At 28.6% G+C, this 26,736-nt stretch overlaps 1 protein-coding gene across 1 annotated transcript in view; it reads left to right on the top strand.

The window, feature by feature from the left end:
• Window positions 1-465: 465 nt before the first annotated feature.
• LOC113387433 (transmembrane and TPR repeat-containing protein CG4341-like) overlaps window positions 466-26,736 on the top strand; it is an 87,375-nt gene continuing 61,104 nt past the window's right edge. The window contains exon 1 of the mRNA XM_026624849.1: window positions 466-532. Within this exon, the coding sequence (XP_026480634.1) occupies window positions 466-532 (67 nt within the window). The remainder of the gene's footprint in view (window positions 533-26,736) is intronic.

The following is a 26,736-nucleotide window of genomic DNA, read 5'->3' as shown; positions in this document are numbered from 1 at the left end:
TAACCTAGTATAAGATGATCAATATTCTGAATTACAATAAACGTGACCATACATAATGTTGGTTAAATCTATGGTCTAGATACGCCGTTTCATATAATGATTATTTCCCAGCACAAGTTTGTTATGTTTTCTATTATGCGAAAAAGTATGTACATAATATTATAGATAAAACATTGCATAAAATTTTATTATTTTTCACTTACCTTTATCATCAGACAATACTTGTATCGTATTCGAAAATCCTACATAACAGTCCATAATAATTAACGTGGAAACCTGAAAAGAAAGTTCTACAGGTCGGGAACTATATAATTTATTCAATCTAAATAGGACGTAAAACTTCGTAGAAGTTGTTCTCTATAAATACATTTCAAACTTTCTAAAACTTCAAGTTATTAAATATTAATCACTTAATAATACTAATATTTGATTTTTCTTTGTTACAGAGGCATACTGTATCAGAATATGCGAGATTATGGTAAAGCTGTGGAATCTTTTCAAAAGGCCATACATTTCAGACCTTCTTTAGCAGGTTAGTAAATAATGATAAAATAGAAATAATTAATATAAATAAATATGTATATATATATATATATATACATACAAAACAAATACTTGAATACATTAAGCTAATTTTATCAAAGAAAGTCGACCATAAAGTTCTTTCGAAGGAACCACTAAGCTTTCTAAAGCCCTAATTTAACATGAATATTTTTTACATTTTAATTGGCAGCTGAAACGAGATTTTTGTCGATTTCTTTTATGTAATATTTCTTTTACTTGACAGTTCGAGGGATAAAACGAATTTGATATTCTTATCAAACTTTTTTCTATTAATCAGATGGTATGAGTAATTATTTCCGCGAGATAATATTGAAAGATTGGCATTTCAATTAAAGGAGTGTTTTCGACTTTATTTTCAAACATGATTGCTTTTGAGGATCTTTTTTGATTAATTAGGTTTTCGATATGAATAATTAAAATGGGATTTATAAAATCGATATATATATATATATATATATATATATATGTGTGTGTGTGTGTGTGTGTATATATGTATAAAATAAAATATATGCAAAAATTAATGATTTAAAAAGTTTTTGATACATTGAAAAAACTTCCATCAAATTTTGTATAATATCGGTATCGGTTGAACCACCGACATATCAGAAACAAGTAAAAATTAAAAAGATTAACAACAATATTTGAAAGTAGAGGGAAAAAGATGTACCAGACATCATCTTGATTCTTACGACGTTGGTATTAGAATATAAATATCAATGTTCAAAAATTTATAAAAAAAATATTTCATTTTGTTTTTAGTTTCTTCGGTCGTGAGCACTGTTGTTTAGTTTACGAGGCCTTAACATAATTTTTAAATTTATGTTATTTAAATGTTTTAGAAGATGTAATTTTATTTTTAAGTTATATTCAACAGTCTTTTATATATAACCTCTATAAAAGTTTACATGTGAATGGGGTAAATAGGACCATCTGAACAATTGCCCTGGTGAAGGAGTGAACATAAATATTAAATAAAAAAGCAAATTATGTTAATAAAGCTATAATACAAGAGATAAGTTAAATAAATAGTTATTGCATCTCTGCTTATGTTTATTTCTGACAAAATCTAGATCAAGGTTATGTACAGTGTTTATATACAACATTCATATTTTGCATTGGTTGAATAATGTAGCTATTATTTCGTGAAATCCAATAAAAACCAAGAATAAGTAATGAAACCTATTTGACACCTGCCCACCTGACCGTCGTTTACCTCGTCTATGGGGTAAAAGAACCAGATTACAAATTTTTGCAAGACTTCGATGATAAATTAGCTAGTAGTTTTACTGAACATAGTCAGATAGTTGTTTGTTATTTGTTGTGATATTACTGCTCAAAGTAAAATTGAAACTATTAATACAATATATAATTATAATTACTTTGGCCCAAATTAAAATTCTCTACAATTCAAGAAACTGCTCATTGTCAGATATTTAACGTAACATATAATCATTATTGACCCAAAATATCATACTACCCTTAACATATGTGTCTGTTATCCCCTTATTAACACATAACATGACATTCATGATAGTAAATCGAATAAAACGTATCATGAAAATTCCAAAATCATCGTCATACCTATTCAAGTCCTCCGTCACCGATTTTTGAAGATTCTTGTAATGGGTGCCTGATGTATATATTTATACTCGATCTCAAAATATACACATACAGGGTGGCATAGAGAAATTCGTTGAAAAGACCTAGTATGTAGAAGGCATAATGGGGTATTGGTTTGCTTCTGAATAGAAATTTATGAGGGTGGTGTGTATTGAAAATATTTCATATTCCATCGCTTATGATGCGGATAAGTGGGTGAAAGACGTGATATTCAGGCCGCATACACTCATAAAGCTGTACGTTTATTTTCATACGAGATAAGCATAATAAAAGATTATTCGAGAAAATTTGTGTGTAATATCGAAAACTATTATATTATATCTTTGGTGATCATAAAATCCGCTAGTAGAATTTTAAATAAGATGCGAGATGTTATATTTTATGGGCGATATAATTTTACTATGTAGCATGAGCAATATGTTGCATCCGTGTATAGTTTTACAGTTACTTATATAGAGGAGTGTATACAAATAACAATTGGAGTTGTTGCTCACGATATACTTTCTGCTAAAAGTGAAAGTTTTATATCAAATATTGATATAACCATTGGGTTGCATTCTAAAAAGGCACATAGAAGAGATGATAGAAATGCGCCAGGGTACAGCAGTGACAGTCGTCATAATAGTTTATCATACTAATTGTACATAAACATATTCTGTAGACCGATAAACTTACTAAATTTTATTGGAAGCTTGAAAAAAACTAATAATCAAACAACAAAATTGGCCAAATGTTGTTATAATCCGATAAGCAATTTGAACTAATCTGGTGACTTCACAAAAATAATATTGGTATTTTATTTTTCAAATACTATATAAGAATTTAAATTGAGGAACAGCTGTGATGAAATGTTCTAAATAAATAAAATAGCAAATAAACATATTTTTAAATTTCCGAAAAATAAGTTTTGTCCAAAAATCTGATTTGCAAACTTTATGTTTTCTCGACGATAAGCCATTCTGAATCGAATGAGACCTAATTTGAAAAAAATATGTGTTTGTATGTAAGCCGATTTTTGAACATTTTTCGAACTTTGCTTAAAAACAGCTGAATCGATTTCAAATTCAAATTTAAAATTCATTCGAAGTAACTCGATAAAGACTTGCGTTTGTTAGTTTTGCACGACGATCAGCCAATACGTTTCTTTGTTATTAACATAAAAAATAAAAAAAATAGTCTACGTTATATAGCCCACAATCCTGAATCCATTTATAAAATTCAAGAATTGTTCGAAAGATATAGATTAGGAATCATACTGATTAATTTCCAGTGAAGATCGGCCGGATCGTTTTATTGCAATTGTAATTCCACGATTTTGATTAATCTTTTTTAGGCGATAGGCAAAATAATTAATAATTTTAATAATTCTTCAGATTTTGAAAAAAATGACCAGCGTTTTTTTGGCGCTTGTTACAATTAGACCTGTTGATACAATTGACATTTTCTTAATAACTGCTGAATCGATTGCACAAATTTAAAAAAGATGTACGAAATCGTGGCATTATTTTCTTATTGGAGATGCATAATATTTCACAAAATAATTTATTAGGACATATAAGTACGTGTTTGTGCACTAAAATTAATATAATTACAGATAATTTCAAAGTGTTCGAGAAATATCAATTGGAAATCTCAATGTTTAGATTTAATTAAAAGAGAAAATTTCATTTTCGCAGTTGAAATTTTTCTAAATAAAATATTATATATTATAAAAATATATAATAAAATTTAAAATCTCTCATGCTCATGAAAAATTCTCATGTTTTTTGAAGATGAATCTCCAATTTCTGAAGAATTTAAGCTATAAATTATCTAACTTTATTTATCACCTTGTTGAACCCGGTATTAGATATCTTGTTAGTCGTAAAATGCCTCCACGAATCCAATAATGAAATACCTGATCTAACATTTGTCCTATAGTATTTTATTATTCGCATTGTGTGAACTTTCCCATTGGTGTGTTTCGCATATCGAAGTGTACGCTGCATATTTTCTCAACGCGTTCGAAATACTTGGGCGTGTTTTAGAGAAAGATTAATTACTGTCACTAATGAAAATCAAACGTGCTTGATAAGAACTAGCAAAGGGTAATAAATTATATGGAATAGGATTTCGAATGCACGATACATTTATTTGAATTAATTAGAAATCTTTATAAAAAATAAGAATAGTTTAAATGAAAAGTTAAAATTGGTAATACCTTGGAATTGACCCATTTAAGATGAGAAATAGTGAAGTATAGTATACTATATAATAAGAAATCGAATGCACGATACATTTATTTGCATTAGTGCGGGACGGGGCACAAAGGTTTATTTTGACCTTTAGTATGTACTCGTATATTGTATGACCCAAACCAATTATAGCGCAACAAAAACACATAACAAATAAATAACTATCAAACTATATCTATATATATATATATATATATATATATATATATTATAACTCATATTAATTTGTATAATAATAAATTTATTTTCAAAAACCAGTGGCCGAAGCTTATTCACAAAACATTGAAATTGTAAAAAAATCTCATCTCATGAATAAAAGTAAATAAAACATTCAGCATTTATTTCCAGTGATTTATTGAATCGCTGAAAAGATATTCGTATCAGTACCTGTTGCCGATTTAATTAAATGCAAACAATTTTTCTCGCGTTAACTTGAAAAAATCTTTCGCTGTTGATGATTGTTCGTTCGCCTTGAGGGAAATTGTCCCCAATTCGGCGTGTCATTTTATAGAGTGTTTAAGATAGATTCCGGTAAGAGTTTTCCAGTTTTCCGGGAGGACATTATTTATTCTCCGCCGTTATATGTACTTCAAAATGTCCCCCTCTTTTTAACATTTTTCTTTTTTCTCTTTACTTCGTCGTTGCTTAGTTTTTTCTCGTCGTTTTTCTCATTATTTTCCAGCGTCTGGGGTAGAGAGAAATGCTGGAAGGGCGGCTGTAAATCACACCACACACCCGTCGCTTTTCTTCCTGGGAAAAGCGGGACATTTTGCGTCGGCTACAAATCGCGGTCGCAGTTTACAACCCTTTTTATATATATTGCCAATCCATCTTTATATATTGTCCTTGATATTTTTATTATTTTGTTCACGATGTACTTAACAAATAAAAAAAATTAGTAATAAATTATTACGCGCTTGATAATAATATTTTGTAAGATAGGATAGAGCGGTCTTAATGGTTTGCAATTTTATTTACAAAAAGCCGAAATGCCATGACTAGACTGACTGACTTGGACAAAATTAAAGTATTGGACTGTGAAGTTGAGTGGTCGAAGGATGTCAAATATCTTGGTGTGACCCTGGACCATAGACTCAGCTTCACAAAACATATTAATACAAAAATTGGACAGGCTTACGGGATGTTGAATCTACTGAGACCTCTCTTGAACCAGAACAGCCCGCTAAGCGTGCAAAACAAGCGGACACTTTACTTGACACTAATAAGACCACTACTGACATACGCCGCTCCTGCATGGAACGCGACGACTAAGACTAACTTACAGAAACTACAGACATTACAAAATAAGACACTACGAATAGTACTTAACAAAATAAGGGACCCACTGACTAGACATTACTACTCTTCAAAATACATACACAAACAGACTGACGTACCGACAATACTTGACTACATGAAAAAGCTTACTAAAAATTTTTACCTAAAATGTGGGGATCATCCTAATATTAACATCGCGGGCCTCGGCCAATACACAAGAGACGATATTTGGTATGGCAATCACGCCATGCCAAAATATATACTGATTGACCCATAGCAGTAAACGTAAATTGGCTCGATACAAATTTTCTCCCTTAGAATGAATAAATTTTTATTATGTTTTTCTTCTTTTTGTGTTATTATGTGTTATTATAAATAGTGCTATGTGATTTTTTTTTGGGGGATAAATTTTCATTCCTCTTTTTTGTCACACAAATATTAATTTATTTATATATTTTGAATTAATTATTGTTTGTAAAATCAAATCCAATGAAGGATACAATACCTTCGGGTAAAAAACCCATGTTATAAAGTGCAATGTACATACTTTTATATACTGAAATATATAGTCTTTGAATTGAAAAAAAAAAAATTGAATTGGTTTGCAGGTAAAAAGGACCACCGCCGATATTTCAAAAACAAGTAAGATTAAAAAATTTTTTAACAACAATATATGAAAGTAGGGAGTAAAAGATGTATAACCAGACATCACCTTGATTTTTATGACGTCGCTAACGGCAATGTTAGAAAATCAACAACAAAAGTGTTATCTTTTGTTGTTTGATTTTTTGGTTGTAAGCACTGTTGTTTAGTTTACGAAACCTTAATATAATTGCTAAATATACCTTATTTAATTGTTTCATAAGATATATGGTTAATTTTAAGTTAAATTCAACATTTTTGTTTGTAACCTCTATAAAAGCTTATCTGGGTGTGGTAACAAGGACCAACTGAATCTTTACAATGGCAAAGGTTAAACAATGAAAAATAGTAAATGAAAATGAAAGTTCGCTATTATTTCGTGAAATTTCTTTAAATTTAAAACTAAGGCATTGGACCTGTTTACCCCTAGTCGTTTTATTTTACCCTGCGCATGGGGTAAAATGTATCAGGTAACGAATTCTTGAAAAACAGCAGGAAAAAGAACACATTTCTGCATAATTATGAATTAACTGGAAATTTTGCTGAACATAGCACGATAGATGTTTGTTTGATACGTGTTATTTGTTGTAATGTAGTTCATCTAGTTTGGACAATTTATATTGTCAAAAAACTTTGACTCAAAGTCAAAATGTACTCTTGTGCCTACCCTATTTATGTTTAAAAAAAACAAAAATAGTTGCGTAAATATATAGATTTGATAAAATATATCCAAAGTTTTAATGTAACCCATATTAGTCTTTATGCGAAAACAAAGACGTACGGTGCGAGTTTAAGATTTCATATACCAAATCAACAATCGCTTTATACCATAAATATTCATGACTTGATCAATTTTTGCGGCAGCAGTTTTTCATATTTTTAACTGTTTTCCATAAATTGTATAGTTTAGTTTCCTCAAAAACTGCCATTTTTTGTATATTTATCTCTGTATCTTCGAAAACGCTAGACCTGCCTTTGCAATGTTTTTTGGATTATTCAAATCGGATACTCCGTTTACTCAAAATCTCAATTTCTATTTTCTGCATTCTTCACTCGGTACCTCCTTAACAGCTGGACCTGCCTTTGCTAAAAACTAATCAGCACATCTCCCTATCAACAGGAATCGAATGTTTTTTGAATCATGAAATTCGGTTGATCCGTGTGACCGAAAACGTGGACGGACGGACAAAGCACACACACACACACACACACGTACATCAATTTTTTCTGAAGTATGCCAAAATGTTCAGAAACCTCTGAAACGTGAAGATATGCAAAAAAAAATATTTACGATTTTCGGCCCATTACTATAACATATCCTACGGGAAGTTAATTATGAATTACTTATATAGGAAATTTAAAACAAAATTATTCTGCTGGTATAATAACGATTTTCTGAATCACCCTTTTCCTAGCTACTATTGTTGTTGCTAATGTACTGTCGCGTCATTTTGATTAATGACCTTATTTTTACAACAGAACTAGCATGTAAAACTTGCTAAAGCAAGAAAAGTTTGTGAAATGACGCAAAAGTGTACGAATGTTTCATAAATACTGGACTTACATAGTAGTTTTATTTATTTTGCGCAGCGGAGAAGACTGAAATAGTACCTTGCTGTATATTATTTTAAATTATTTAGCACTAGTGTGGCTTTAGAAATGAGTTTTTTTCTGGAATACTTCTGTTTTATGAATGAGCAAGCATTGCTTTTTCTGTCAACTTTTCATGTAAAGCAGAAATTTACATATAGGGGCTCAAAGTTCTGCGGGTATAAAGGTCCACCATCTCTCTAAGCTAAGTATAGATTTTCTTAAATCACTAATTCAAAGTAGAGATCAAGAGATGTGCAAACCAGCCAACATCGTCTAATACTTCTTTAGGCGCGACTTGGGTGTAAATCCGTACAAATGCAACGGAAGTGAGTTACGGCAAGGTCAAGTGCCAATGATTTGTCATTCGATCTCTATGATATCTCGGGTTCGATTGTGATTGGTCGTATTTGTGCGAGGCTTCTTCGTATGCGTGACTTTATACGTGTGTAGTATTTGTGCGAGGCATCTTTGTATGCGTAAGTTTATACGTGCGTACGTCACCGAAATTGTGAAGCATATTGTGATCGCGTGTGAACCTTACGCGCAATATTTTTGTTGGTGATTTTTTTTTATTTTGGGCTCTTGTATTTAGTTTATGATACCTAAGCGTATATTTTAGGTTAACGTATTTAATTGATTTGCAAGATGAATTATTTTTAATTTGGATTTAATACTTTTTTTTAAATAACCTCTTTAAAAAACTAACTAAACCGTTGCATTGGGAAAGGTGTAACTAATAAGAAATAATAAACAGAAAGTAAATTAATATATATATATATATATATATATATATATATATATATATAAATGTATATATGTGTAAATAATCACTTTAAAAATTTTGATCTAGTAAGAAGTTTGCCCTTGTAAACAATGGTTTCAGCTAAGTTTTGCTCATATATAATGAAAATGATTCGTCCCAAAACATTATGTTGACTAATTTCTCATTACAATGAATTATTTATTAAAACGAATTATTTATTAAAATTAGAATCGTAATAAATATTTAAGAGAATTTTGTGCTGTGGTGAACATCTTTTAACCCAACAACGTGAAAATTTCTTTTGAAAAAGTTTTGTATCGCAATTTGCCGTGGGCGTTGTACTAAGGGAAATGATTTTTAACGGCGCTTCACACCCTCTCGTTTCTACTGGCCATAGTAAAAGAGCTGGTAAATATTTTCCTTAATTTATAAAAGTATTGAGAAAAAAAATTAATTGTGGATGAACTTATCAAATATTAGTTAAAGCTGAATACAACATTATTATAATTCATGTTGATTATTTGTTTCATTCATTCACTATTTTTTCTACTGATTTCCCATAGCACACAGAACAAAAAATCTTAAGATGATATTAAAAAATCAATAATTTTTATTCGTGATTATTTATACTCATATTGTTAATATTTTAACTATTTAGTTGTTTTTCCAACATGTTTTTATAATATACTATGTCTCTATTATGGCTGCCAATTATAAATCAATAAATTTGCTAAATGACCTCAACTGGACAGTTGTAAACTTAGTATTGAATAAAAAAAAGTTATACTCGTGATTGTTTAAGCCGCAACATTGTTGATCTATAGTATATAAAAATACTTTTGATCGAAAAATGATATTATAATTGTTCGCATTTTGATTATATTCTAAAAAATATTCAAGTGTAAATTCGGTTCTAGCCCTCAGGCAAAGGTAGGTAAGCCGGTCCTTCGGTAGTTGGTGAGATTTTTATTAAATGAAGTGTTGAAAACTCGGGAACACCGCTTGTCATTTTAATCTTTGGCTAATGCTCTCAAGGGACTTTTTGAAGAAACTGATTCATAAACAGCACTTCTGGACCAAAAGTTACAAGAATTTCTAATAATATTGATAAACACACCTGGTTAACAGAGATTTTCAGTTATAAATACGGGTATATATAAATAAAATATTCTTTATACCAAAAGTTCATTTACGAATCCTTGTAGCCGTCTCTATTAATGTGGTTTAAATTATTTTTTTGATCATCATATAAACTATTATCATTAAATCAGATTTAAACAAAATAAATGAGTACTTAATTTTATACGAGCAAAAGTAAATAGTATATGTTTACTTTCGAGTAAAAAAGCAATCTACATTCATATATATCGTTTGTTTTTTATTATACTCTCATGATTTATACAATCAAACAGATTTAAATATTATATTGGATTAGCATTAATATAAACTTTTGTTTTATAGGAGCAAAGGTAAATAGTGTATATTTATCTATGAGTAAAAAGCAATTTATATTCATATATTCCGTTTAAAATGTTTTTCAGTATACTCTCATGATTTATATATTCAACCATGTTAAAATAATATAATACTTATAAAAAAAATTGCATATTTACGAGTAAAATAATAAGCAGTAAATGTTTCTCAATACTGTCATATAATAAAATATTTGTTTTGTTAATAGGTTTAATACATATTAAGAAAGTAAATTTGATGAATTTTTCAATTTAATTGTACATAGTACATTCGTAGAATGAGTAATTCATGAAGTGTTGAAAATCACTGAGAAATTCATATACGTATGTTACAAAGATTGATCTACTTACATAGATCGATTATTGTAACTTTGTAATAATTATTGGCATAAACACATCAACAATAGTAATTAAAGAAATTCGAATTTTAGAATGTAAGTATATTAAGTAGAATTCAAATATTGAAATGTTAGAAAAATAAGAAAATGTCAATAATGTATAATTATATTGCAGTACTACCCATTTTTACTTAACATTAGGAGTATTAATTAAGAGTTTATCCATCTCTACAAAAAAAAATCTCTATTTATAACTTACTGTAATTTTATTTATATCTTGTATCTTTGTGCATGTCCATAAGGTTTATATTATAAGTTGTTTATCTTGTCATTACAATTTTTCAATCTTCTATCTAGATATTTATTTTGCTCGTCAGTAGAATCTAATTTCAAATTTTCCATCTAGATATTTAGTTCACTAGTCAGTGAAGTTTCTTTTTTGTCTTGTGTTAATTTGCTCAATAGAAGAGTCTCTTTTCCAATGATCTATCTAATTTTTGATGTGCTCGTCAGTAGAGTTCCTTTCACAATCATCTATTTAGATATTTAATTTGCTCGCCAATAGAGTCTTTTTTCAAATTTTCATTAATTAATCATTTAAATTAGGCGTTCCGTTCTCTCAAAAACCGAATTGTCATTTTTGGCACTTTTTGCCCGAGCTTCAGGGCGATAGAAATCGAATATTTTTTGGAATTATTCAAATCGGTTGATCCGTGTTCTCGAAATCGTTGACGAAAAATAGTATCCGCACACACACACACACACAAACAAACGCACACACGCGCATAAATATACATACACACACACATACATTCCTTTTTCTAAGGTATACCAAAATGTTCAGAAGGCTTCAAAACGAATAGATATATAAAAAAAAATTTTTTTGATTTTTTTATGATTACTTTAACTTACTTATTAGTAATCAAATGCTTGTACGTGATTGAATAGTATTTTTTTTATCAATCAGAAATGCCGTTTATATTAAAACAGAAGTTCAATCTTGCTTTTATATAAAAATACTTAAGTTGATAAAGTTTATTTCACAATATAGAAAACACATGATAATTTGAGTTTAATGATTCATGTAAACTAATTGTGTTTTTATCTATCAGTTAATGAATTTTCTTCTTGTCAATATACATATATTGAATATAGACAATAGCACGTAAATTCCAAACGTTCTACACTAATGTCATTTACAAAGTTTATTGATCCAAGTCTTGTTATAGTTGTAGCAAGTGATGGAACGATTTTAAAAACCCAATATAACTTTATCAATTTTATCGATTGTCTGGAAATTAATAATAGATAAATCTGCGTAGAAATAGGCGAGAAGACAAACTTATAACACTAAGTTAATATCAAACTTATATGTCTATAGCGAATGTTTCGAAAGCGTCGTGCATAATATATTGTTCTAAACTTAATATTTATGTTTCGTGTACGAGACAAGCTCAGCATCTCATCCTGTCCTCTTGAATAGTGTATGGTAATAAGCTTTGCACAAAATATTCAGATATATTCACACTCTTACATCAGTGCTTTGAACACATATAGGCAGGGCCAGACTGTTAGGTAGATATATAACATTAAATAGAAGATATAGAACCTTACTTAAAATGTTTGTAATTTGATCTTGTAAACTTACTTTACTTCTTACATGCAAATATTACACATGTTTGCAAAATAAATTGGGTGTGCAAAATATGTTTTTCAATGTACTTTTTAATACGAATCTGAAGCCAAAATTGAGGCTCAAGTTGCACAAAACGAAGAAAATTAAAGAAAAACGACAAAATCTTCGATCTAGTCATTTTTCTGCAAGGTGATTAAAATTTCATAGTTTCAGTCGTTTCCAGGCCCTTTCACTTTAAGTGAGCTGTGCAACTAATTTCCGCAACATTTTTTCATTTTTTTTTTAGTTTTTTTCGTAGAATCCAGCAACATATTTTCAAAGTACTGTAGATATGTTTGCAGATTACTCAGGGTTAACAAGTAATAAATATTTTTGCAGATTTCAGCTGAATTCTACATAAAAAACTCAATACAAAAAAAAATTATTGCAAATGCAAAATATAGAATTCGAATTATCATGTAGTAGAATTACTGAATTGGAGATGTTCTTATTTTTAATTTTTCTCTGCTTTTTGCAATTTGGCCCCTAATTTTCACGTTAGATTCATGTTCAACGTTTAGAAGTACATTTAAAAAATTTATATATTTTGCACACTTAATACATACAGATTTTTTTATTTTATTTTGTGGACTTGTGTATTTTTTGCATATTAGAATTAAAGTATGTTCACAAGATCAATTTACCACCATAATTTTATGTAAGGTTCTTAGGTGCTTGTTGTAACAGTTTATTTTAAATTGATATATATATATATATATATATATATATATATATTAAGAACTACTAATTATATTTCTACTATTTTTTCACCAAATCGTTCAAAAATAATTCTATACTGTGTTCATTATTTTACTCTTAATATTTTTTTTTAGAAAAAGTGCAGTTTTACAAAAATACCACTGATAATCTTATAATTAATAAATACTAATAATAAATCTAATAATTCTATGATTATTATAAAAAAATAACATGTTCCTGAGTAACTCTTCGCATAAACGAACAAACTATATTTGATACGAATAAAATATATAGGGTTTGTTGTAACAGAAATTCTTGTTATAGATCAACGTCTATTAAAATTATTGCAAATAAAATACATAGTTTTCCTGTAACACAATTTATATGTGCACTTACAAATTATACTTCACTAAGTACTACACAATACCATGTTACAACTAGCCCCTATATTTTGTTTGTAGTTACCCCAGGTTTTTGTTACATTAATAAAGATATTTAAATCATTTAATAATCAAAAAGTTTGTTACACATTCTCAAATGTTGAAAAATTTAAAACGAAAAATATAAAATAGGGTGTGGCACAAAGATCCAATTTGTCTTTGATCAATTAGATTGTGAAAACCGAACTAATTATATCAGAACAAATATTACATATCAAAGAAATAACTATGTTCAGTAAAACTCCTAGCTAAATTCATTATCCAGGAGCTGTAACCTGCTCCTTTTTACCCCATAGGCGGGGTATAGTAGGACAGCCAGGGACTCTCCACAAACAGCTCCAATGCTTTATTTCTAACTTTTAAAGATTTTTAAAAAATAATAGCTACTTTATTCAATCAACGCAAAATATAAATTTTATGGGTAGATTTTTTACATTGTATATAACCTTGATCTAGTGTTTTGTCATAAATATTCGTTAGCAGAGTTGGAGTAACTATTAATTTAATTTATCTCTGGTAAAATTGCCCTTTTTAACACAATTTACATTTTATTTACTATTTTTTTATTGCTTACACCTTTGCAAGGGTAAGGCTCAGTAGATTTTTTTTACCCCACCCAAATGTATAAGCTTTTATAGAGCTTATATAAAAATTTTGTTGAATCTAACTTAAAATCAGCAATACATCTTATAAAACTATTTGATAACGTATACTTAAAAATTATATTAGGATTTCATAAACTGAACAATAGTGCTCACTACCAAAAAACTAACAACGAAATAAAATACTTTTGGTATGGATTTTAAAACATTGTCGTTTTTCTCTCGATAGCAACGTCGTAAGAATAGTTATACAGATTTGTCTCTCTACTTTCAAATATTGTTGTTAAATAATCACTTGCTTTTGATATGCCGGTGGTAAAACTTTGCTCCTTTTTACTTTCACATTTTTTTATATTGAATTTATAAACAGAGTTATAAAAATCAATAGTGTCAAAAATTTTCATAAACTAGAACATCATTCAAACTCTATAGTCTCTCAGTTTCTTGAGACACCAATTTCAAGAAAACTGAAGAAGAAGCTGCTCAATGATAATTTTCACGACCTTTTTCACTACCATATCCTTGCACATATAAATTTAGTGTATTATAATACACTATATATAATACACTATATATAACCTGTGTAATACTATAGTATTACACAGGTATTAGTAATTTCACTCAAGTATGAATATATTTATCACAATAATTTATATGTGTGTTTGAAAGTGTGGGCATGTGTGTGAGTGAATGATATAACAAATATAGCTCATTGAATTATACTGTATTGTGATTGCTATTAAAAATAAAAGTTAAACAAAAAAAACTTTTACAAGGTTTGCCTTTGAATCCCCACTTAACAAATTCAGTATGTAAACAACTGATAATACAAAGAATAAGGTAAAATGTGTTTGTTTTTTTTTTTTTTTACTGAATATTTTCGATTAGTTAAAGTGTCCAATCTATAAATTTTAGTAACTTTTACCATCACATGCCCCTACTTTCCTCGTACGCACCTAAAGCAGTCTTTCTTCGGTCTAACGAACTTGCTTCGAGGCCAATATATGAGCTTGGAAAATTAGATTTACGCCGTAACGTCGCCTGCACGATGCATTGATGTCATTTCGCAGTAAACGAATAAACCACAATATCTCCGCCAAGAAAAGAGTGACGAAAGAGAATGTCTTGATGGGATTTTCATACGAGTTTTATGATATTTTCACACCCGTCCACGTACCTAATAACCTCAAACAAAAAGTGCCATATGCACGCGATATGATATGTGTTTCCAGAATCGTAAACAATTTTATATGGTATACCGATAGTGAGACGCGTCAGGAATCTCATAGTGCAAATATAGAATAATAGCGACTGCAGTAGTGTTCTTGGGATAGAAATAAAACTTTATATATGTATGTTTTATACTCATATTTAAAATTTTCAAAACCTTAATATAAAAGATAATTATCTTGAGAAATACATGCATTTACTTGTTTTTACTATGTGCATAAAATAGCTATTTTCTCAAAAAATATAATTGTTTACACATGTAGACATATAATGCATTCCTACTGCAATTATTAACCCTTTTGCTACGAGAGCGTTTATCGGAATGTTTGCAGGAGTGTCGCTGCTGTATAGAAAAGCGTTTTCATTATTCAGCCACAACGATATATTTAAATATTTTTCTGTCATTATAATTAAAAATGTTTTGAAAGATAAAAAATTACGCTTATGATAATTCAAAAATCACAATAAAAAAATAGAATTCTAAATAGTTCAATTCGTAGTGATAAATCTTAAAGCAAAGACAAACATAATATGTCGACATTAGGTGAGGCTCGTACACACAGCACGTAATGCGAATAGCGTCCAAGATTAACACTAGGGTTTATACAAAAACCGACATTTCAGAAAACCGGTTTTCGAATTTTAATTTTACTAAAAAACCGGTTTTAACCGGTTTTCGAATTTTATATAGAAAATAAATTTTTGCTCGAATATTCTGTAATTTATCTGCAAATTTAATGTAATTCAGAGCAGTATTTAACTGAATTCATTTATTATTCAATTTAATAGATAGTAAACAAAACTATTCTAATTTTAATTAGTAGAACTAAAAAATAATAGTTTATCTTAATTAAATAATCATTTTCAGAATATTTTTTATGATAGAGATAGAAAAGTTTTCGAATAAATAAAAATAATACATTTTTAAATAAAAAAATAAATAAAAAAAAATTAGATACATGTTGGTACTTTTTGTTTATATTCATTTTAGTTTTAAAAACAATTAAGCTAATTAAGCTAATCTCGGGTATTGTCTGTACCGAACAATTTTAATTAATTTTTAAACATTCTAATTGTTTATTTGTTTAATAAAACGTGATTTCAAAAAACTGAGAATGTCTATCGAATTGCTACTTAGACATGTCCTTTGATTACTCACAAAATTTTCTGAAATAGACAATACTCTCATACTTGCGACCAAATTATGCTTAATTGTTTTTAAATCCTGATATAATAATTCTAAGTTTTTTGTTCTTTAATTTGCGACTTCTGGGGTTTAAAACTTTTTTTTAAGTTTGAGTAGAGGAAGTTACCTCTTCAAGAAGAAGCCACACTGATTTAAATTAATATATACGCTGGTATGAAAATCTAAATTAATATATACAAAACCTTTCTGGGAACTATTGCAGACTGATAAGATATCAAATGCTATTGAACCGATATGATTTCAAGAATCAAAACGCTTTCATCTATCTTTTATATTTGGCTATATTTGTCATTTTCCAATAATACAGTGAAAACCGACTTTTTTCACTAAAAAACCAGTTTTCGAATTCCATAATTTTCGCCAAAAAACCGGTTTTTAAAACCGGTTTTTGAAAACCGACAAACCCTAATTAACACTCGTAGCAAAATGTTTCAATATTCATTTATGATAGTATTTTAAAGTTGCTTGTCAATTCTAACTTCATTAACTGCTACAATAAAGTAGCTAATCTCTAATTTTTCTGAAATAAACTTCTTTAGCCGCAACTAGGGTGTAAATCCGTACAAATGCAATGGAATTGCGTTACGCCACAACTGTACGTCATACGCTTTCGATGAAATCATTTCTAAACGGGTCGATTGTGATTAGTCGTCGTGTGTGTGAATAGGGATCTGTCGTTGTATGCGTACCGATATCAACATAGAAATCGGCATAGATAAATAAACATTTTAAAGTTATATCGTAGTACATATCTTGATTTAATGAAAAATGCCTGAATCAAAAGAATATTTTGCCCTATTCCTTGAAAATATTGAAACAAATTAAGCATTTGTTCCATGTACTAAACGTTAGTTTATTGATTATAATTAATTTCTATATTATTCGTAGTTTCTATTAATCTTTGAAGTTATTAAAATGGAAAATATTTTTTAGGTAAGACAGATATTACATCTGTTCAAAGAATGAGATTATATCGCCAGAAAAAAAGTAAAAAAAATACAAGCAGTCAATAAATATATGTTAATTTTAAATACATGAAGTTTTGCACACACAAATGATGTGTGAAGTTGCGAAAACAATATTTGTTTAGGCGTTGTTTAACATAATCACTGTGTGAACGAATATTATATAATTTATTAATCAGCAATTACTTCATTTCTCTGATAAAGGTTCATTTCTAAATGCTAATTACAAGGACAAATCGTTCATGTCATATTTTAAGTATTAAATATTTACATATCTTTAATGCTTTTATAAATATATAATTTATAATTGATCATTATATAAATTTGTATAATGGTTTACACTAATAAATGTGTGCATCGCAAGTATTATATTACTAATAAACATTATTCAAAATTGTTATATGATGTATTTATTTTCACTTAAATGTCATCTTGTACAGTAGCAAATAAGTTTTACTTCAATCGCGTGTGAACCTTACGCGCACTCTTTTTTTAATTAAAATTCGATTCACTAGATTCACTAATACAATGAAGTTGCCATTCGTCTCATACTTTTTTAAACATTATTGCACCACATAAGTATCATTATTGATAAGTCCATCATTCAAACATAAAATAATAAGTCTTCTAGAAATATACTAATTACCAATAAGAATGAAGATGCCATCAACAATTGTCTATAACTCAATTCAAACTGGAGCATCTACCCGAATGGGCATCAGAAATGGGTCATTTTATACAAAACCCAAATGCTTCATTCTGTTTCACAAACACACCTATATATAAATTTTCTTTATAACGTCTCTATCCGAGAGGTCGGCTGGGATTTGAACCGGCACGCATCTTTCTCTGGTTCCAAGCGCCGCGACGGAGTGATATATTAGCGGGACTATATCAAGGCCGAGCTGATTCCGTTTGGCAAATGGAGCGAAATATTGAATCGCTTTCGAAGGTGGAAGTCGAGGCCCTTGCGAAAATGACGTACGACCTAAAAAAATTTTTTGGAGGAATGGCGTATTATGAAGATTGCTCTTCGTTAGTATGAAGATAGAGTCTCTGAATATTTTTTAAAAATTTCATAAAGAAATGTTCCACAAATTAAATTTTGGTAACAAATATTCCACGTTTTGAAATTGTTTGTATTTTATTTGCACTGAGATGACTTTGAATAATAGCAACTAGAATTTTTATTATAAATCAATATATTTATATATTGTCTTTTTTGTTTATATTGAATTGTTAGTGGAGTATATATGAAAAATCTTTGGCCTTGAACCGGAACTGAGGTACACCAGAAATGAGGTACTAGTTACCTAAACACAAAATAGTAAAAGTACTAACAAAATAACATGTTTTGTTTCTTGATGATATTTATTTGAAAATTTAAAAGTTTCAATTTTTTTCTTGACCTCAAATGAACTACCATGCAGTGCTTGCAAAAGAGTACTATGTCGTTTTGTGCATTGTATAAGTATTCCATTGTATAATTATTTCCAAGTAAACAAAAGTAAACAAAAATGTAAAATTTCATCAAGCACCTAATAATGACATTAAAATTTATCAAAATCACTAGTATTGGTATAAGCTCATTGATTTAAATAGAAATAATTGCAATTAATAATAAGTTATTAAACATTAAAAAAACACTAAACAACTGCGACAAGACTGCGGCAATGGTACCTAACATCTGGCAAGATTGTGATGCTTTTACATTATCGAAAAATTGTTATTAGCCAATTTTCAAATAAGGCTACTGTATCATTTTGTCTACATGTGCCATTTTGTCCATATTTTTCTTACATACCGCAGCAAGTAGTGATGTATATTGCAGCTTGAAAATATAGGACGTAAATGTGATAAGAGTATCAGCACGATTTGGAAAGCACAAAGTTAAAATAATATTTCAAAAATAAGATATGACAACATGGAAAGGGTATTCCATGGCGTAACTGGTTTTAACGCGCTGACTCGCGTGTGGGCAGGGCGCGGGTTCAGGTTCCCGCTTTGGCAACTGCATCGTGCAGCAGCGATGTTCATTTTTATATGAAATTATAGACTATATGTTTCCAATTGAAAATATCCTATTTCAGTCACCCACGCACCTGACCTAGGGCATTATTACCCATTATTTATTCACTATGTACTATTACCAACACTATTATTCGTTTCAAGTTTTTTTACACTAAGTATTTTGATCTTTTTTTTATTATTAATTGCAGTTTCTACAATTTTTCATGTTTTCAATATTTTATATTTTTAATAAAATATGTGTATATATATATAATACGAGTAATTTAGTGATGAAATTTTTTTGGAATTATTAATGACGGTATTTAAATGAAACCTACACAGATCCTTATATATATAGATATATATATATATATATATATATATATATATATATATATATATATATGCCAAAAAATTATTATATTAAAAATAAGTTTACTAAATTAAATTATTAGTAAGAGTAGCTTTTTTAAATTATATGAATTTCTATAATAAAGTTTTCATCAGTATCGACTCTTTCTACTCGGGGCACGCACGCGCCCGGTTGTTTCATCTCAACTTACGTGAACATGTACATGTACGTGTATTTACTACCCTTAAGTTCCTATTTCGATGTTTTCTTCCCCGACTAATTAATTACCCACAATGTTCTAAAGTAAATGTTCACTTTCTCTTGGCGTGTGTAGACGTAGAACGTACATTTACCACGACGTAGCTTGTTACACTCTACGGTATTAAATATTTGAGATGCAATAATTGTAATTGTAAATAAGACTCAGTTCTCTGAGCCATCAAGCGAAAACCAAATATTGAAATTGTTTTATTGCGTCTAGGAGTATGTGGAGGAAATTTGAAACGTGTGTCGATTTAGGCTTCTTTCACACTTGCATGTTTAGCAATTTATTACTGATTAAAAACATGCATTAGCCATGCATTAGCCATGTCTGAAAGTGTTAAACTTTTTTTCTACATTGTTCATATATTTTTGATATTAATTTTTTTTTATAAAGTCAATGTTTGCATCTAAATTGCAATATTTTAAAATGTTATGTTCATAATCAAAGTCTGAATAAATGTTTTTCTGTAATCAGTGCACAATAACCAATATATTTAAAGACAAAGATCTATACAGAATTTAATTACTATAATATAATTGATATTCTCTATTAATGAAATAAATCAATAATGATTCTAATTTCCATTCTAAAACTTGTTCTAATTGTTGTGCTTCATAAACGTATTTTTTCTGAAGAAATAAAATCAAAATTGTAATAATTATAAAATAAAATATAGTTATAAAATATATATTACTATTAGTGTATTATTCATTACAATAAATAAATAAACTGGGCATCGGTTTTGAATAATCCCAAAAACTTTCTGCTTGTGTTGACAAAACTATTGCTTTTAGTTTTTTTTTTTTTAATTTATCGAAAATTATTCGAATTTTAATTTTAATTCTAGCTAAAGTTTTGAAGTTGATTTTACACGTTTGTGTTTTCAATATATATATATATATATATCATATATTTGCTATATGATAAATTACTTTTTGTTATACTAGATATAATTGAAAGCAAAATCACTAAAAATATTAAACTAAAAAAAACTAGTGGGGTGGGTGGCATCGTGCCTTAAGGCAAATTGCTGGAACTTCCCGTACCGTAACGAAATGTTCGAGGAATATTGAATGTTTTCAAATAGATTATTATAAATATTGTAACATTGTCTAATATTTATAAGAATTATATAAACTGAATTGCAGAGTTGAAATTATTTTTTTAAAGTATATTAGAACTATAGTCAGAATTAAAAATAAAATCTGAATTATTTTCGATATACAAAAAATTTAAAAAAATTAAAAAAAAAAAAAAAAAAAAAGATGGTACAAAAATTTTTTTTTCAAAATCAATTATTTTGTTAAGACAAGCAGAAAGTTTTTTGAATCAATTGAATCGGACGCTTAATTCTCTCAAAAACTGCCATTTTTTGTACATTTAGCTCTGTATCTCCGAAATGGCTGGGCCTGCCTTTGCGAAAAACTAATAACCCCTTCTCCCAATCATTACTAATTGAATGTTTTTTAGATCATTCAAATCGGATGCTCCGTTCTCTCAAAAACTCGATTTCTATTTTCCGCACTCTTTGCTCCTTATCTCTGTAACTGCTGGACCTGCCTTTGCCAAAAACTAATCAGCTCTTCTCCTTATCAATAGGAATCGAATGTTTTTTGAACTATTCAAATCGGTTGATCCGTGCGCCCTAAAACGTGACTGGAAATTTGTATCCACACATACATACATACACACACACACACACATCCATTTTTTCTGAGGTATGCCAAAACGTTCAGAAACCTTCAAAACGTCGAGAAATGTAAAAATTTTCAATTCCGATTTTCGGCCCATTACAATAACTTACCCTACGGGAAGTTAAAAATATTATACATTACTTTTATAAAGCGATTATAATGTTATCTTGGTTCCATGTAATAGATATATCAAGCAATTCTGCACTCATATATAAATTGCTTATTATTTTTAAGAAAAAATGAGTCTTTTACACCAAATAAGATTCTTTACACCAATTTGTGTCTACATTTTAAAACTTTCATAATCGGAAATATAAAAAGAATTATTTTTGTTCTCTATGTTTTACTTGGCCAAATGTTGAAGTAAATATACATTAAACATAATATATTCTATTAATCAGCGTTATATTTTATTCACATTTTTGCTCCAAGTGTGGCTCATTTTTTTTAAATATACAGATTTAGAGAAGCAGTAAGCATAATAAAACTTTTCATGACTCTTTTTTTTTACCTTATAAAATTTTGAATCTATAAATATGTAATAATTTGACCTTTCAAACGTTAAATCAGCACAATAGCTATACAAAACTGATCATTTTATTATAACTAAACTAAAGTTGTCATAATTTCTACTAACTGTCATGCTTTTTGGATGGCAACTTAATGGTTGATCCGATAATACTGATGACTTAGAAAAAATAAGTGCTAAGATTAAATAAACCTAACTTTAAATGTAGAATTCAATACTCACTACCACTCCGTCCAACAGATTTAATTGGAATTATTGTTAGTTTACTTCCATAATTATAAAAATCTATAAATTATTTTTTTAAAGATCTGAATTAACTCATACCCATTATTTACATTTGTCGGAAGTCTAAAATATTTGTTCCATGTTAAATAATTATACGTACAATAATATGCAATCAGTCTCAGAGTTGCATAGAAAATAGAGTTCTTAATTCATTTGATTCTCTCAATATAGTGAATTCTAAACTGTATGCTCTTACTTACATTTTTTTCTCGCTCTAGGAACAGTCAAAAAGTATATTGTATCTTGATTGCTATTAAGAAAATAAAAAAAAAGAGTTATCTAAGTAAAACAAAAATAGTAATTCAGAGATTTTTCTCTCGTTCTAAGAAAAGTTGAATGTATATCGTGTGATTTCTATTAAGAGAAACAAAAAAATATAGTTATTTAAATAATACAAAATCCACGTTAATGCTAAGTCATCACAACAATTGTACAATACTATAAAAATACTACAAAAAAATATAGTTATTTAAATAATACGAAATCCACGTTAATGCTAAGTCATCACAACAATTGTACAATACTATTTTATTAACTTCTAGTTGCTTGTTTAATATAAATAAAGTAATATATAATGTTACACAGAATAAACTCAATATTATTATTCAAATAAATTGGCAAATAAAATAAAGAAAATTTACATCTATACTATTACTGTTCGTGTGCAAAGACATTCATTGCAACGACCTGCGATGTTTTCGAGATCAAAGGAATTTTCGATTTGCAACAATTTCGAATTACGTCTAACTCCCATCCCAATTAAAACAGACCGCGGGGTACGTTTCGTTTTGATGAAATAAATTATTGACTGTATGCTAAGCAAACATTTCGACTAAGAATTATTTAATTATCGTCTTATTAAAACAGTGTCTTTGATATAATTGGCAGAAAGCTTTCGCAAATGTAATTCTGTTTTCTTTTCGAAGAAACGTACACAGAGAGTCTTGCTAATTTATTTATGAGTTAATAATAAGAAAATGCTATTTATAGTATATATATATAACATAATGACTATATGTATTATGAACAATTGATGTAACAAAGCAGGGCGGGGGCACAAAAGACCAATTTGACTGTAAGTAATTGTATCATATGAAAATTAAACTAATTATATCACAACAAATAACACATATCAAACAACGACTATCTGACTATGTTCAGTAAAGCTACTAGCCAATTTATCTTTGTAGAAATGTTTTTTTCTGCTGTTTTTAAAAAAATTGTCAGATAGTTCTTCTTACCCAATAAGCGGGGTAAAATGAACAAGGAAAAACAGGTTCAAAGTCTTATTTTTAATTTTAAAGAGATTTTACGAAATATTTTTTGCATTATTCTACCAAAATAACACTATATATAACCTAGATCTGGTATTTTGTCAGAAATATTTATCAGCAAAGTTCGAAATATATATTTAATTTATATCTTATAAAATGGCTTGCAACTTTTAACTTAATTTACTTTTTTATTTACTATTGTTCATCATATATATCCTTGCCAGGCTTATAAAGGTTTAATTGGTCGTTTTTACCTCACCCACGTTTGAACCTTTATAGAAGTTTCATAAAAAAAACTGTAAAATCTAATTTAAAATTATCAATACATACATAGAATAATTAAAAAACTTACACTTAATACTATATTAAAATCTCGTGAATATTCTCTAGTTTATTTACAACTATTCAGTTAAGAACAATTAGTAAATTGTTAATTAATCAGACTGAATCAATTAATCAATTAATAGAAAATAAAAAAAATATCATAAACTCAACAACAGTGCTCACAACCAAAAAACACCGAAAGAAAATACTTTTGTTATAAATTTTTAAACATTGTCATTGATGAGTCATTGTCATAAAAATCAAGGTTATGGCTGGTTATACATTTTTTTTCGCTTTACTTTCAAATATTGTTGTTAAAAATTCCATAACTATACTTGTTTTTGAGATATCGGTGGTGGACCTTTTTACCCGTGGACCTTTAAGCCCCGCTTTACGCAACTAACCCGTAATTAAGAGTTCAATGAGCTGTTATAATAATTCTTTTTAAATACATTGCTCCCTGGAAGTCAACCTATATTGCGGACTGGGCCGGTCCTAAGTTGAATGCGGGCGCACGCCTTAGGGGGCACCAAAACGAGATTCGGAAATTGGATTTATAATATATTATTTATATAATTTTTTTTAATATAAAATTTAAAATACCTAGTAGATTCGAAGATACAAAAAGCAGCAAAAATTCAGTTTGCAATGTGATATCAAAAATTTTGCACGCGGGCGCTGAGGACCCCAGGAGCGGTCCTGATTGCGGTTCATCTTTTTAAATTGGATACATTTTCAATATTAGAATTTCTTTAATACTGATTAATTGTTTTTTGATGCAACAATGCCGGAGAAGAATAAATTTACTTTAAAAATGTTATTCCATATATATTATCACATAAACACCATTATCACAACTGTTCGATATCAGGCAGTCCGAGGTGAGTATCAAACCAGAAACTCTGATTTCAAAACCTAAGCTCTTACACAACCACGTATAAGCTCATATGATATCATTCCAATACATGCTATATCTTTTATTATATTTTATATGTGATTTCTGTCACATGCAAAGACTTTTGAAGTAATAGTACCTACGTAATGAGCAGGTGAACGATAAAGTGATATGTACACGAAGAGATTATCAGAATTGTTGTATTTCTCGAAGCGCAATTGCACGGACGTCAATTCACGTACTTGACAAGTCGCGTTGAGAATGCACGAAGGGAAACATTCCCATTTGCATTACGAAGTATGCTATCATATTGCAATGGAGACGTATACAGTTTTACTAATAAATTATTTATGAGAGATTTCTGGTACTGTATGACATCGTGTCTTTTGTAAACTGCTAAAAGTACATGGTATTGGAAATAGAACCAGCGAATATATTGGTGTGCAAGAGGGACATTTGAACATTGTGTAAAGGGAGTTAGGAGCTTCAGATAGCAATATTTAGATTTTTTCATTATTTTTGGCACAGAAATAAGTACTAAGTATTTTATAAACTACTGCATGATAATATGTGCATTATAAATAATTTATGAAGGATTTCTCTGGTACTATATGACTTTGTAAACTAGTACAAGGTAAGTACAAGGTACTGGAAGTAGAATTATTGTCGAATGTAATAGTATACAGAGCAAAAATTTGAACATTGTGTAAAAGATATTTTGAAAATAGATATATATTCAGATTTTTTATCATGTTTTATACAGCAATCACACTATGAGCTTTTGTCCCAATCTTCAATAGAATTGGCATCATACTCCTATCTATTAAATACAATTGTTAGTAGATATTTCAAATAGTAGAATTGAGATATGTACTTGTTTTGTCATCAATCAGCAATGAAAATTTCTTATGATGATTCTTCATCCTCTTTACAAGAAACACTAACTGATTGCACTATCTATTTGACATATTTGTTATTAGTCATAATTTATCTAATAATCGTGATATTTTTTACTTTCAAGAAGGCGCTATTTTCCCTTGATCCAAATTGTCAAGTGGGAAAACAAAATCTGAACTTTCAATTTCGAACTTTAGTTATATTTATTTTTATCAATGCTAATCTGATTACATTAAGTAGCATCATACCCCTATTTATCAGATACTTTTGTTATCAAAAATTTCAAATAATAAAATTGAGATATCTTGTTGCTGTTGTTTTTGTTTTCCTTAAGCAGCTATGATGATACTGCATCAAGAGTAAATTTTTATAAGAAAATCGTAGTGGTTTTACTATTTTTCTAGATAAATTTGCTTTTAGACATAATTTATCTAACAGTCATCATGTATTTTACTTTTGAGAAAGAGCTATTTATCCTTGATCCAAATTGTCGAGCAAAAATAGTCTGAGGTTTAGTTTTCAACAGTTGTCTGTTATAAACTTAATTCGATATCTTCATTTTTATCAACTTGAATCAGATCTATATTTTCAAGTTAAAATGGTTATTTCAACTGCTTGATATGTTATTGAGAATTAGTTTAAACTTTTATAAAATGATGATATCATTATAAATCAATGTTTTTGTCATTTTTGTCAATGAATTTATATACTAATTTGATCTATATATTTAAGTAAAATTAATTATCACTGAATCTTGATAAAAAATCGAAATTTAGCCTAAAATCGCTGTATCTTTATCAAAAGTTTATATTCAAATTTGATTCTGTTTAATAAATATTAAGAATTTGAACTTTTAATAGTTTCGTGCCATGAACTTAACGACTTTAAT

Source organism: Ctenocephalides felis, unplaced genomic scaffold, assembly GCF_003426905.1.
Source record: "Ctenocephalides felis isolate EL2017-DRISC unplaced genomic scaffold, ASM342690v1 CF-g0.4_SCAFFOLD_00845, whole genome shotgun sequence".
NCBI classification, from domain to species: Eukaryota; Metazoa; Arthropoda; class Insecta; order Siphonaptera; family Pulicidae; genus Ctenocephalides; species Ctenocephalides felis.
This window is presented reverse-complemented; position numbering and strand designations above follow the sequence as displayed.